This window comes from Sander lucioperca, chromosome 18 (genome assembly GCF_008315115.2).
Source record: "Sander lucioperca isolate FBNREF2018 chromosome 18, SLUC_FBN_1.2, whole genome shotgun sequence".
Taxonomy (NCBI): Eukaryota; Metazoa; Chordata; class Actinopteri; order Perciformes; family Percidae; genus Sander; species Sander lucioperca.
The window spans coordinates 2154791-2170595 of record NC_050190.1 but is presented as its reverse complement, the minus strand read 5'-3'; the positions used below and the strand labels follow the sequence as shown (position 1 = coordinate 2170595).

Genomic DNA, 15805 nt, shown 5'->3' with positions numbered 1-15805 from the left:
TTTTCCATTTAAAATTCCCTTTTTTCATTTTCATATTTAAAACTGCATAATTGCCACCAAACTGAAAATGAAAAAGAAAACAACATGAGAATAAGTATTAAAATTTTTTTTTTTTTTAAATCAGTTTTCCTTTTTCATGACAAATCAAATTTAAAATTCCCTTTTTTCATGTTCATATTCAAGACTGCATAATCACCAGCAAACTGAAAATGAAAACTCAACATGAGAATCAGTGTACTCTGAAGCACAACTTTGCCAATATGTTAATAAAATTGAATGTGAAATGTATGTGTTACTCATTTTCAAATGAACAAACTTAACTTGAAAATGACATTGCAAACTTGACTTTTCAGAATGGCAGGATTCTCCCTGGCTGTCATAGTCGACTATAAAAAACTACTAGGTGGGATATAACCAAAAATGTCCCGAATGGAGGATCAAATGATTTAATTTAAATATTGGCAGACAAGAGAAAAGTGTGTTCTGCAGGTCATGCTGCCAGACTTTAAGGAAGTGTGTGTTTAGCCCGATCTCTCTTCACTTCCCTCCATGCACACGTCTCTGAAGTCATATGTATGTTTTTTTGGGTGAGGACAGAACAGTGAGGACAAATTATGTTATTAACATTTAATTTATGTATGTATGTATTTAAATAAGGAGACTATTAATAAGAAGACTAAAATGTATAGTTTTCTTCTTTTTATTGTGCGCAAAAATGAATGTTTTAGCTGAATGGTTTTGTCACAATAAATAAAACTATTATCTATAGTTTCTTTTGTACATCCAATACACTGTTTAATTTGGAGCAGCGCATGCTGTATTCATTCATGAATGTGTTCATTCATTCATTGCCATTATTAGGAAACAGACTGCACTTGCACATGCATTTTAATGCATTCATCCCCAAAATAGTTGTATTCCAGTGTGAGAATATGTGTTAGTAAGACATGCCCTTCTCCCTCCCTCTGTTTACCACTTTATCTGAGATGAAAGCTCTCCTATCAATCTTGGCCACACGTATGCACGCATGCACCATTAGGCAGACTCTACTTTAACCCACTTGTCGATTGTGTAGCACTCTGGAGTTAGGAAGACATTTCAATTCATTTCTGTGGCCACAACCATTCATCTGCTTTGTCTTTGTTATCCATTCTGACATCTCTCTTCTGTTCTTTGTTGTCCTTTCTCTCCTCGTGTTTCCTCTCTATCCACTCTCTTATACGTGGATTATTTTTAAATCCTGCTTCTAACAACTGATGATGCATTCCATTAATGTTAATGCAATCACGTGCACTAAGCAAATGTTAAGTGCTTTTAGAGCTGTGGCTTTTTGCTGCCTTTCTTTTACATACAAGCAGGGGTATTCATGTTTTTAATGAATGTTGAAAACAAATTAATCAGTCAAACATTTAACCGATGGTGTTTTGACAAGTCAAGCATATTTTATCATATGTTTTCTGATCTGCTCCTTTTGTTGTTAATCCAAACTCAAGATTTCCTCAATGTTTATCTGTTGTCTTGATACATTCAGTATACTGTAGGCTACATTTTCACTTTTTGCACAGGCATTTTGCATTAAAAGCTAAAATTCTGGCATTCAAGGTAATTTAATTTAGGTTTGTAGTACTACTTTTACCATGCCTATTTTGTAACCCTCGCATAACCAGCTGCCTTGATCCAATGATATGAATGCTCGATAGTCGTAAACTGGGAATTTGTCCCATTTCTAGCATCCATTCCATATCATGTGAATGAGGTGAGTACTGTGGAAATGTACATTATGCAGAAGTTACCATGTGAGCCATGATAGTAGAGGTAACACGGTCTCCTTAACAATTACTGGTCTGTGCTTTAAAATTGTTCAAGGTATTTTGGTCTGCTCTGCATTTTTTATGTGGGTGAAAAGTCCCACTAAAGTGATCCTCCTCTAAAAACATGGCATAAAGTCAGGATAACCACTTTGTTTCAGGCATACTAATCCTTAAGTTAAAGGACAAATCCGGCGCAAAATGAACCTAGGGGTTAATAATACATGTGTACCGAGTCAACCGTTCTCTGGGATTTGTTTTCATGCTAATCGAATAAAATGAGACTAAAAAGATAGTACAGTTCACGTATACATACGGGCGCCATCTTGGAAAAACAGTCACGACCAGACGAACGACGGGCTTGAGCTAGGTTACTGGTTGCACCGCGTTAGTCGTTCAACTGGTCGTGACTGTTTTCCCAAGATGGCGCCCGCATGTATACGTGAACGGTACTGTCTTTATAAACTATCTTTTTAATAAACTGTCTGTACACTTACAAAGTTCTCAATGCTTCGGTTTACATGTAGGGACTAGAGATGGTCCGATACCATTTTTTGCTTCCCGATACCGATTCTGATACCTGAACTTGCGTATCGGCCGATACCGAGTACTGATCCGATACCAGTGTGTCATATATTTTATTATGTTTTAAGAAGCATATACTACTATCCCTGTATGGATGTGATATTATTTCTATCTTTGTTGTCGGTCTGGCTCAGGTTAAACTCTTTGTGAAACATGAACAAAGACCAACAATGAACGCCACAGAACTTTCTTTTATTATCCAGTTTGACAGTCAGTTATAACAGAAAAAGAACATAAATAAACTACTTTAACATAGATTTTCTTTAGGGCTTTATTACATGGTATCGGATCGGTGCATAAACTCCAGTACTTCCCGATACCGATACCAGCGTTTTAGGCAGTATCGATATCGGAACATCTCTAGTAGGGACCCTCATTATGCTACCGTGGAAGTGTGGTGCTATTTTGAGCCTTGTTAGTGGTATAGAAATAGCGATTTCTTTTCACTTTACCCTTGCCCCGACGACTAGCGTTATAAGCTAATTAGCGGTTTGCGCTAAAACTGGTCACATTCGATTAGCTTGAAAACAAATCTCAGAGAACAGTCAACTCGGTACGCGTGTTATTAACCCCTAGGTTACACACTTTCGGTCTTTTTCAACCTGGACCCCATTTCCCCATGCATTTGTGTCTAATAGACTGATGTGACCAAAAGAATTGGTCCAGTATTGAGGCCGGCGCGAACCGAGCTGCAATGTAACCTAATGGGGCAAGTGTGCATCTTCGATAGTAGTCAACGTGTGCATTTGTTTAGTACAATTCATTTACTCCCCTGAGTACAGTTACATTTTCCTACTCTGTAGAATAAAAATGGCATTGGTGATAGCACCCCCTCCCCCCACATTCCCTTTGGCTTTTGCACGGCTTATTATCGCACAATACAATATGTCCTTATTGAAGCTTTCAGATGCAAATGAGAGCACTGCTACCTCCTCTGTGTCCTGCTGACAGCTGTGAGGCCTGCAAACCAACCTCCTATAATTGCTACTAATTGCTATTCCCCAAGCAGGACAAGAGCACTTCAGAACACCCAGTCCCCTGTTATTTGGACGGGGGGGGGGGGGGGGGAGGGGAGGAAGGGTTTATGCTACAACCTACACATTTCTCTATGTGCAACAGTTCTGTATTAGGTAATAATGTTTAAGGGCAACACTTAATGCCTATATAGGATCAATTAACAGTGATACCCAAGCAGCAACCACTGTGGCTGGAGGATGAAGCCAGTAGGGGTGGGCGAGATGGACAAAAAATAATATCTCGATATTTTTGGCGATTTTGACGATAACGATAATTAGACGATATCCTTTAAAAAAAAAAGAGTAAAAGTCAGAGTTACTTAATCACTGATGATAATAATGGACACAATGTTGAATGAAAACAGTTATTTATTTTCTTTAAAATGTAAGTATTCAAGTAAAAACAATTCAAAGACATACAAAATACTAATTGAACTAGTGTAGGAACAACTCTGAGTAAACATTCAGTTGTACACCTCTGCTGTAATGTAAATTGTGCAGCATACAAGTAAGATTAAATCATAATAAACAAAGGGCTTTGTTCTGTAACTTATTCCACACAACCGTGTCCTTATTGGAAGCAGTCCTGGAGCTGGGATAGGGCAGTGTCAGGCCAGGTTTTAATAGTCCTTCTACTTGGCTGTATAGTCCTTCTGACCGGAATTTATGTTGGGATCAGGAGTAGCTGGATGTGATCTGACTGGCCCAGGTGAGGGAGAGGCGTAGTTCTGTATGCTTTCTTGATGTTAGAGTATGCTAGCTACATGGTCTAGTGTGTTCGTCCCTCTAGTTGCACAATCTACATGCTGAAAAAGCTGGGGAGTACCGATTTTAAGGACGCCTTGTTAAAGTCCCCTGCTACAATATGTATCCCCTCCGGGTGAACGCGCTGCAGTTTGTTCACTATGGTTAGCAGTGAGCCAAACTTGTGCTAACGTTAGCATCGGGGGCTATGTAGACGGCAGTGTATTGTTTTCATGGTAAATAAAATGGCCTGTATATTACAGACAGGGCTTCCAGGTCAGATGAGCAGTGCTGGGCAACGATCCTGCTGTTGGTACTCCATTCATTATGCACAAAAATGCACAGTCCTCCTCCTCTGGTCTTGCCGGAGTTCTTGTCTCGATCCTGCTGGTAGCTAGCTTGGCCTGCTAGCTGCCAACAACAATCCACGGAGCGCCCAGTCTGGCTATGTTCTCCGGGATGTTATGAGCCGCCTGGAAGGCTCTCATCACGGCTGTGTTGTATCGTAGTCCTATATTGATTAGTTCAGTGTGGCTGTACTTGTATAAATATACACCGACAGGAGAGCTAGTAGCCGCTGCACAATCGCACGCCGCCATCTTTGTTGACATTAGTGAATGTGTAGCGGTCCAATGCGTGTTTAAGTGTTTTTTTTCTAAGTAATTTAAATACTCGATAATGTCAATTTGCACATCGTTAACACAACAATGACGATATTATCGCAGACGATATATATCGCCCACCCCTAGAAGCCAGTGTGAAAAGAAGCATAATGTCCAATACTACCGACGGCTGTTAGATGCTGGGTGCCTGGGTCAACAAATCCCAGCTCCAGTTGACTCCAATTCAGAAAGTATCAACTTCTCTCTAGAAATGCTGAGCCAATAAATGTTTTTCTATGGTCTCAATCGCTGGTGGTCATTTTGGAAATAATTCCCCCATTAACGATATTGAAAGGCTTATAGCGTGCTTTGATGTCTGCAACGTGGGCTGATTGACAGCTGTGATTGACAGTTCGCTCATCTGCTGCTCTCTCCGACTTCAGGGACTTGCACTGACTTTCTGAGCTTCTAGATGCTGTTTGTTTGCTGCATCAGTGTTGTTTGTTCACATCACTTCCTGTGGGCACGAGACACAGACAGAGAGCAGAGACAGAGTTTATCTGTGTCAGGATGTTGACTAGCTGTCTGTCTCTCTGTGTGCCTGTCAACTCTCTGTTTATCTGGACTGACAGCTCTGACAATGCTGCTGTCACACACATACTGTACACACACTCACAGTATGTAGAAATTCATATACAGGGCTATGAAAAGGTTTAGACGCGTTGTTGTTTTACAAAATAAACTTCAAATTAAATTATTGGATTTGTATTTATAAATTGCAAATACTTTAGATACTGTAGATACTTTTATTGCAATTCATTCACTTAGTTTACAGTACATTTTTGTATATCTTCAATCTTTTTTTTAATATATATAATCCACCAAGTGATAGAATAAATAATAATAATAATAATAATAATAATAATAATAATAATAGAGATAATAATATTAATAATAAAGCAAGGTACTAACTAAATAACTTATTAGGTTATTAAGTGAGACATTTTTGATAAAACTGTTTGTTATCTTATGCTGCTCAGGGTGCTGTCTCAGTGTGTACCAGCAAACATCTTGAAGGGACAGTTCACCAAAAAATCCATAATACATATTTTTTCCTCTTACCTGTCATGCTACTTATTAACCTAGATTGTTTTGATGTAAGTTACCCAGTGTTGGAGATATTAGCCGTAGAGATACAATACTCCATATAGTCAATTTAATGGAACTAGATGGCACTCGGCTTGTGGTGCTCAAAGCGCCAAAAAAATTTAATTGAAAAATTCAACAGCAACATCTCTTTCCAGAAGTCATGACCTGGTTAATTAAGATAACCTGGTTGTGAGCAGTTTCAGTTAGGAACTATTTTCTTTCTACTGGACTACACCCGGCAACCGTTGAGTGAGCAGAAGGAATTGTACTCATAGATGAGAGGCACATGCTCGTGACAGCGTGAGATGTAAACAGTAATGGCGTCCTCAGCTGAGCTGTAGCTCTGGTTGAACCAACAGTATGCGTTAGGTATAAACTAACCTCCACAAGCTATCAATGTCTATCAAAGGTCTGTAACTAGATCATGTTTTCTGGAAAAAGACATTGCGGTTGACTTTATCACATTTTATCAAAGTTTTTGGCGCTTTAAGTACCACAAGCCGAGTACCCCCTAGTTCCATTATATTGGAGAGAAGGCAGACATCTCGGCCGAGATCTCGTACACTTGGCAACTCACACCAAAACAATCTAGATTGATAAATAGCACGACAGGTAAGAGGAAAAATATGTATTGTTGATTTTGGGGTGAACTGTCCCTTTAAGATGGTGAATGGTTTGTGGTTAGTGCTGACTCCTTTTGACTTGAATACTCTGGTTAGATGTTGTAAAAAGGTATTTCTCCACTCATATTTCCAATTAGCTTGTAATTTCACAGTTGTTCAGTTCACTTTGTGCACCTCCTGATTTTACTTTCTGTCTAAAGATTGCCAAATGACTAAGAGTTTGTAAGCTTGCATTCCACTTTGTTCCATGACTAATAGTGCAATTTATGCCTATTGATGTGCAGCAGGGAAAGGCCTTTGAAGTAGAGGAGAGCAGGACACTGACGCTCACATGGACTCAAGCAGCCATCTTCAACATCAAAGAGAACAAATAGTCATCATGGAGGCAAACATCATCCCTCTGTCTCTCTTTTTCTTCCTTCATCATTTCTTTTTTTCTATGCTCTGTCATTTACAGTATGTTGTTATTTATACTGAGGCAAAACTCTATTCTTGTTTTAATCCCCTTATCCTTCCCATGTACTACTTTGTCTGGAATTTTTAACACACCTTGTAGCCCATGCACACGTTTGTAATTAGCACTAGATCTTACTTAGAAATAGATGAATAATCTTTTTGTCCCAGGAGGGAAATTTGATTTCCCAATCTACACATGTCCATGTCTGACAAAAAAACATACTATGCTGGACATCGATTATACATACTCATTCATGCCCCTTCCTTTATCCCTACATACACTTGCATACATGAGTACACATGCTCACATAAATTATATATACACACACACACACACACACACATCTATACGTATTATCGCGGTATTTTATTATGACTGCCAAGAGAAAAGGGACAAAGCTCATGCTAATGCAGCCCTCTATTTTGGCTAATGTAATTGTTAATGCAATGGCTGTGTTGTTGAGGTCTGCGTGTTCAGATAGAGAGGCTAATGATTTTGGTGGAGATCGTAGTGAATAAACAGGGAACAGTACAACAGGATGGGTTGAATTATGCTTTTGTAGAGTAACAATAGGAGGTGTCGGGCAACAGACAGTGCTTCGAGTTTACTGGCATCGTTCAAAGTAGGGATAGACCTTCGGGTTTTTTTTTCAGAGCCGATACTGATTATACTTTCATGAGATATAAACTTTTAGTATTCTTACGTAAACCATCTCACATCAGTTACCTAAAATCAACATAATGAGCCTGTAGTGGTAGTGGTAATATGCCCAAGAGGGCCCAGAGGGTCCATGAGGCTGTAAAGAAAAAATGGGATAAAGTGTGTGATTGCAGGGATGTGGAAGAGCAATAGTGGTAACAGTGTTATGCTACATATGTTTTTTAAATAACAATCAAATTGAACATGAAAACACTATTTAAGCCACAAACAAATGTAGCCATAACACTGTTGACAAATTTCCAGCCAGCCTTCCACCTGCACTTTTGGGGCAGTAAAAAAAACATTATCTTCATGCCAGGGTGTTGATGGTGAAGCTGGTCCTTCTCCATCACAGGGATCAGCTAGATGTTGTTGCTGCCACATGAGGACACCTGGAGCTGCAATTCTGCAGGGAGTAGTTAGAGAAGATGAGATAATGATCCACACTGACTTTTGGAGAAAACTTAAATGCGTAATAAATGCTTTAGGTAATAAAAAATATAAAGTTAGCGATATGTTTATGTAGACAATATCATTATGTATCATCTGTAGGATAAAATGGAGCAAGGGAGCCTAAATATGTCAAAATATAGATTAGACTTAGACTTAGACTTCTCTTTATTGATCCTTTTGGGATGACTCCCGCAAGGAAATTAAATATCCAGCAGCAGATTTTAGCAGCATACAAACAAAACGCTCTTTAAATAATGAGGTATAGAAAAAATACAGTATAAGAATAACAATATACATAGACTTTTAGCTAAATATTTTTTACAAAAAGTAAACAAACAGTAAAACAACAATAAACTACAGATAAAAAAAATAAATAAATAAAAAAAAAAAAAAAAAAATATATATATATATATATATATATATATATATATATATATATATATAGGACTGTGTATGGTATTGTGTTATTGTACAGTTAATAAATAAATGACATTTAGCATAAATTAGAAGTTAAGAGCAGTTAGAGTGTCCAGGTATGTATGTGAGTAGATTATAAAATTATTGCACAGTGAATGAGTGAGTGAGTGAGTGAGTGAGTAAGTGAGTGGCTACCACTCCTTCCCTTCCTTCCTGTTATGTCCTCTTTACCCTATTTACCCTATTTCCTCCTCCCCCCGAGAGAGGAGTTGTAGAGTATGATGGCATGAGGGACAAAGGAGTTCTTGAGTCTTTTGGTCCTGCACTTGGGAAGGAGCAGCCTTCCACTGAACAGGCTCCTCTGGTTGCTGATGACGGTGTGCAGGGGGTGGCTGGCATTGTCAGTAATGTCCAGCAGTTTGGCCAGTGTCCTCCTCTCTGCCACCGTCACCAGTGAGTCCAGCTTCATGCCGACCACAGAGCCGGCCCGCCTGATCAGTTTATCCAGTCAGTCTAGATGACAGTAAATATGTTTTTTGTTGTCCTTTTGAAGACAGCTGTCTAAAGTCAAGTAATAACTTTTCATCTTTAACGTCTTAAGATGGCACAGACCAAATTTGAAGTTGATCGGATGAAATCTCTAGGAGGAGTTCGTTAAAGTATGACGTGGAAATGGCCAAAATTGCACTAATTTTGAACTTTCAATTCAAAGTGGCGGACTTCCTGTTGGGTGTAGGGTATGGCTCCAATGACGTTTTCTGTGCGTCTTGACGTGATACATATGTGTGCCAAGTTTCGTGAGTCTACGTTAAACATACTGCAGGGGCTAAATTTTTTAAATTTTGTAGGGGGCGCTAGTGAGCCATTTTTGCGCGCCTATTCCCGTAACCCTTAAAATACGTAAATTTTCACCAGACTTGATGCGACTGAATTTGGTGAGTTTTTGAATATGTTAAGCCCCTCAAAAAGGCAATTCATTTGCCGGGAAAATAATAATAATTCCTTCAGTTCCAATAGGGCCTTCGCCGCTGTCGGCACTCGGGCCCTAATAATAATAATTCCTTCAGTTCCAATAGGGCCTTCACCGCTGTCGGCGCTCGGGCCCTAATTACAAGCAGCGGTGGATGAGCCCTTGCGCCTCTGCGCGCGTCAGGGTTACTGGCGGACGCCACTCCTTGCGACTGTGCAATTGCGCGGCACTCAGACACTGCAAATCATCAGCAATGAAAAGGGAACTCCCTGCTGAGTTCAAGGATACCTCACATAAGACTCTACATTAAACGGTTCAAATGTTATTAAAGGGGGGCGTGGCTTAAGCATAGGGGGCGGGCCAAACCATCACCAATGAAGAAGGAACTCTGCTGAGTTCAATGACACCTCACACAAGATTCTACCTTAAACGGTTCAAATGTTATGAAAGGGGGCGTGGTCTGCGTAAGTGGGCGTGGTTAAAGTGTGTAGACCACACATAAGTTTCATGTAAATTGGATGATGTTTGTCATATAAGGCTGATTTCCTGTTGCCAGCGGGGGCGCTATGACCAAAAGTCAGTTTTTGCCTACAAATGTCCTCAGGCCTGGACCCTTGTCAATCGTGAGAAATTTCGGCCAAATTGGATAATGTACACTAAAGTTACAACAACTTCTTCGTTCATCGATAAATGCTCAAAATGTCCGCCACGCCACGCCCACACCGTTGGACGTAAAGTTTTGCTTTTAATAACTTTTCATCTTTAAGGTCTTTGGATGACAGACCGAATTTGAAGTAGATCTGATGAAATCTCTAGGAGTATAGCACCTTGACTTTTAGGCCTACTTCCTGTTGCCACTAGGGGGCATTATGACTTTGAGCCAATATCAGCCTTTATATGTCCTCAGGGTTGGACTCTTATGAATCCTGAAAAGTTTCGAGCCAATTGGACAATATACACTCTAGTAGTAGTGACACCCACTTCCTGTTTTGATGGTGAAATGCACAAAATGGCTGCCCCGCCACGGCCATGCCCTATGACGAAAAGTTTTTCTTTTAATAACTTTTCATCTTTAACATTAGATGGCACAGACCAAATTTGAAGTTGATCGGATGAACTCTCTAGGAGGAGTTCGTTAAAGTACGTTTTTGTACGTCTTGACATGCTTCATATGTGTACCAAGTTTCATGAGTCTACGTTAAACGTACTGCAGGGGCTCAATTCTTTTAATTTTGTAGGGGGCGCTAGTGAGCCATTTTTGTGCGTCTCTTTCCGAAACCCTTAAAATATGTAAATTTTCACCAGAATTGATGCGAGTGAGTGTGGTGAGTTTTTCAGTATGTTAAGCCCCTCAAAATGGCGATTAATTTGCCGGAAGAAAGAAAGAAGGAATAATAATTCCTTCAGTTTCAATAGGGCTTGTTGGCGCTCGGGCCCTAATAATTATATTAGGTTTTGTTTTATAATTTTGGGTTAACTTACCTCAAACAAGGCATGACCTCCGTGATCTACTCTTCTGGGCTTTCGGTGAAACGACCGTTAGAAAAAGAGGTAGGTGACAGTACAAACTTTGAATTTAAACGGTTTCTTCACAATGTCTGAGTTGAAAACGCATCCTGTTGTCACGTAATGACCCTGTTCATGTTGCACAGACATTTTAATTGCATTTTGTGTCTGTTAAGAGGAACAAAGGCACTCTTTAGAACATGCCCCCACAACTGGCATTTTAGCTAACTGGGAGCTCTGGCCATTAGCTTCAGCAACTCCAGTTTCCTAGCACCAATTTTGGTCTTTTTTTTTCCTATCGACAGTACTCGGAGACATCTAGCGATCAAGATTCAGGTAAAAATCGGCCGGAATTCTCCGTAAAGCCGGGATTTCCCAGTTATCCTGGCTCAATTTAGCCTTGACACAGTTTCACAAAAGCAGAGGCACCTAAGTTACCATGGAGATTTATTCTGTCCTGGTCCCGACCATGCTAACAGCCAGGATTTATTAATCCTGCTGCCTTTTCTGTTCACTCAGCAGTGCTTTTACCTTATTATTATCTGCCTGCATTAAAAAACAACAGGTGCATATTGCTGTTCATTTAAGTACTGTTATTATTTAAAGTTGTGACCATTATTTTTTTATAAATATTCATGTGACATTGTTACTGTTATATTGCTATATGAAGACATATTGTTGTTAGAAGTTTGATGAATATATTATGGCAGTTGTTGAGATGGCTGATAAAGTTGCCAAATGTGTTTTAAATGAAGTCGCTTCACAGCACTTCATATATTGCCCTTACTAAGGGCAATATATGAAGTGCTTTACATGTGTGTTTCTATAGTGGACCAATGCACCTTGAATTGTTTTAGTTGATTCTTTTTTTTTGTATTCTTTAACAATAAAGGATTCAATAAATTGGTATTCTTAGCACATAATTTGTGTTGTCCAGTAAACAGGGACTATAATTTGGGAGGATTGTACCATTTTAAGAACATATCCTAATTGTACAATCCTCCCAATTATAGTCTTAGTTCACTGAACCAATAACTATATCGTGTAGACTACTGTACATTCATGATTCAAATGCACAACATCTGTAAAGAATCCATTTCACGCGTTCAACTTCCCACACTGATCATACATGAACACACAAACTCCTCATATACTAATTAAAATCATAAAGGCGGACAGTGTGTTTTCCTGCTCCAACGAACCTTGAAGAGTCAAGATAGGTGGGCCTGTGCATTCACCCAGAAGAGATCTAGTCGGTCAAAATCAGTGAAAAACATCAGTATGGGCGTACAGGGCCTTTGACTTGTACATAACCAGTAAAGAGATGGCTTGTATTTTTTTCTTTCTCCCTTGCCAGGATGTTGAGATACGGACCAATGCAGCTCTATACCTCCCACAGATCAGCGAGCTGTTGAATCGAGTACCCCGGCAGATGCTGTTGCTACTGAAGACCAACGACCTGCTAAGGGGAATTGAGACCACCTTACAGACCAGAGCCTCCTCCTCATCCTTCATCAACATGTCCCGCTGCTGCATTCGTGCCATGGCCAGGTCAGAAAGATTGAACTCGTACCAGTAAATCTTTTTTTATCTTCATGAGACATTTTGTCTTGCTTTGAATTGACATCAGAAGTGACACTGGAACATGCCGCAGTGAGCCATCCCTTCAAGTAACTTCAAGTAAAAATCAGATGGTATAAGACCTAATAAAACAAGACTGGAATAAAGTTTATGTTAAAGATGTAGATAAAGCCTATGAGACATTTTGTCCATAACAACAACTCTCTGAAAATTGTCCCTTAGTAAGGAAAGTGGTGAAACTGAAATTTGCCGAAAAGCCGTGGTTACCTTTGTTAACCAGAGTTTTCTGGGAGTTTTCTTCCTGATACAGAATGTGGTGGATAAAAACAGAACACTGCTTCTCCCTGTTTAGTTTTGAATCTGGGGGCAGAAAGCTGACCTGTCCCAGACGACCTCCGAGGTCTGGGTGGTTCATAATGTATCAGCAGTTAAAAATGTATTTTGGCCCTAAACCGTTCCATGCTTTATAAACCAACAGAAGTATTTTGAAATCAATTTTGTTCAATCAACAATATCAATTGTTCAATGCACTTACTTAGTTTTAGACGATAAGGTTATGTAAATGTATGTGTCGTCCGCATAACTATCATAACTTATTTTGTTTTCCATAATCTGAGCCAGTGGAAGCATGTAGATGTTAAACAGAAGAGGCCCCAGAATGGAGTCTTGGGGAACTCTGCACGTCATATTTGTCAGCTCAGATGCATAATTACCTATAACACAAAGTAGTCGGAGCCTACTGTGCCAGAAAGTCCAGCCCAGATTTCCAATCTGTCTAGTAATATGTTATGGTCTACCGTGTCAAATGCAGCACTGAGATCAAGTACTACTGAGACTGAAATTTTGCCACTGTCTGTGTTTAAGTGGATGTCTTTAAAGACTTTAACCAGAGCCGTGGTTGAACACCTGACTGGAAGGCATCAAAACTGTTCTTTTCAATGATTTTACTTAAAAATGGAAAGTTTGATATCGGCCTATAATTGCTTATTAGTGATGTAGTGGCTTGATGACTGCAGTTTTTAGGGCCTGTGGGAAGATCTGAAGTAAAACAAATTTTGAAAAAGCCCGTTGGCAGAATATCAAGGCAACAGGAGGAGGTTTTCAGATGTTGTATAATGTTCTCCAGGTCTTTATGGTTGATCGCATAAAATTAATTCATATTTGAATTGGTTTTGCGTGGACACTGTGACAACACATATCCTGTACTTGATATGGAGGTATTGACAGCTTGTCTAATTTTCTGAATTTTGTCAGTGAAGAAGGAGGCAAAGTCATTGCAGGCCTTGGTGGATAAAAGTTCAGATGCCACTGATACTGGAGGATTTGTTAACCTCGACAGTAGCAAACAAAGCATGTGAATTATTATTGTTTTTGGCGATAATGTCAGAGAAGAAGGACCGCTTTGCATTCCTGAGTTCAAAATTATAAATGCAATGTCTCTCTTTATAGATGTCATAATGGACCTGGAGATTTGTTTTTCGCCACCAGCGTTCAGCTTTTCGACACTCTTTTTTTCTGTTCTTACCAGCGTGGCTGATATTTTCTTAACAGAGATAGCTTTCACCTTAGTGGGAGCAATGGCATCATTAACATTTGTAATTTTAGAATTTAAATGATCTACAAGCTTATTGACCCAAGGGGGCAGGTGTGGAGGAGAAAAGCTGAATGAATGTTTCACAGGTGCTTTCAGTGATATATCTCTGTTTGAACACTTGTGTGCACAGAGATAGTGCAGTTAAAGAAAACACAGGAATGATCAGAGAGAGCAACATCAGTCACTATAACCTTGGAAATGTTCAGACCCTTGGAGACAATCGGGTCCAGAATGTGCCCCTTATTGTGTTTGGGCTCCGTCACATGCTCAGTCAGTCCATAGCTATCAAAAACATCTAAAATCTAAAAAATAAATAAAAAGATTTCCTGCAAAACCTGACGTTTAGTAAGGCTGGTGTTAGTGTGTTAAAACAATTATCTGCCTCATTTTTTGGGACAGGGTGTGGCTGACGAGGAATGGATGCTAAATTTGCCAAATTTGCAGTTGAGTGCGTCTTGTTACTTGGCGGATTCACCATTTTTTTTTTTTTTTACTTTTTCCAATCACAACATAAATTGAGGAATAATTTAATACACAGGGCCCGGGCTTGTCATGGAAAGAGTCATGAGTGCCACTAGGGGTGCAGCCTGGACCCGGCACTTATCAATTAAAGCTCACTGCATTTTGTACACAAGCATCCTTATCAGCCTAGGGAGACAGAGTTAGCTGCCGTTGTTGAGGGGGCAGAGGCGCCTGGCTTTTTACCTTTGGTGAATGTGTCAAAACGGGGGCAGGTGGACGCCGTGGGCAAAGGATGGGAGAAGGGGGGTAAATTTGGTTCCAGCATTAACCAGCTCCTTCATCTGGTCAGTGAACTCCAACAGGGGACAAGGGGTAATAAGGGCAAAGGGTGAGCAGAGAGACCAGTGGCATGGGTGGGGTATGGGGCAGTGAAGGAGATGGATCCTCAAAGGCCTTGGTGTTGGTGAGGGGGGTAGAAAGGGTTGGAGGGGGGTTGAGATTTCTCGTCTCAGAAACAAATAACCCATACATACAGTATAACTATAAAACATTAAGAAAGAAAAAAAAAAGAGGCTGTCTGGATTGCAGGCTGTGTGTTGAGGGATGTGCAAAGTTCAGGATAAACAGAATGTGCAGAGGGCAACATGAAGGATTAGATTCAATGTCAGTGGGGGTCCGGGGCCTTTAATGGGGCTGACTGCTGAGGGGAAGAAACCCTGTACAAACCCTGTACTCCACCCTAAGGTCTGATCAAAGTCAGACACCAGTCAGTCGGTTTAGCAGCACTCATTCCACCCTTCTTGGGATGGCAAAGCAGGGTTGAGTGAGTTTAAACAATGTATCTTCACAGGACACGTGCCCACAGGACTGCAGACCAGGTCTTTGTCTGTTACAGACCTAACTGCATTTGACATTTGTCTCAGAATGTAAACAGAAACCTTATAATTTACACTTTCCAATGTTTCCACTGTCAAATAAAATCAAATTTTTAAAATTACATGATTTAGATAAAACATTAAACTTTTTTAAAAATCATTTTTATTGCTTTTAAACAGTACAAACCTAAATACAGAACCCCCACCACGAACAGCCAGACAGTACATACAATATTAGATAGTAAAGTAGACAGAAAAGGTGAA

General features: G+C 39.8%; 2 protein-coding genes and 1 long non-coding RNA gene across 7 annotated transcripts in view; 1 reads left to right on the top strand and 2 right to left on the bottom strand.

The window, feature by feature from the left end:
• Positions 1–15805, bottom strand: part of LOC116036728 (uncharacterized protein C14orf93-like) — a 260214-nt gene that overhangs the window by 21348 nt on the left and 223061 nt on the right. The gene's annotated exons all lie outside the window — the stretch shown is intronic.
• Positions 1–15805, top strand: part of adck1 (aarF domain containing kinase 1) — a 153756-nt gene that overhangs the window by 128217 nt on the left and 9734 nt on the right. For 4 of the 5 annotated variants that reach the window (XM_035994714.1, XM_031280325.2, XM_031280326.2 and 1 more), the window contains one exon: positions 12387–12580. In XM_035994714.1, the coding sequence (XP_035850607.1) occupies positions 12387–12580 (194 nt within the window). Of the gene's footprint in view, positions 1–6814; positions 8406–12386; positions 12581–15805 lie in introns of those variants that run through there. The other variant, XM_035994715.1, reaches the window with a different exon arrangement.
• LOC116036729 lies at positions 238–11156 on the bottom strand. The gene is made up of 3 exons (XR_004101699.2): positions 11061–11156; positions 3317–3318; positions 238–250 (listed from the first exon to the last, which is right to left on the bottom strand). It is a non-coding gene; the product is annotated as an uncharacterized LOC116036729 (long non-coding RNA).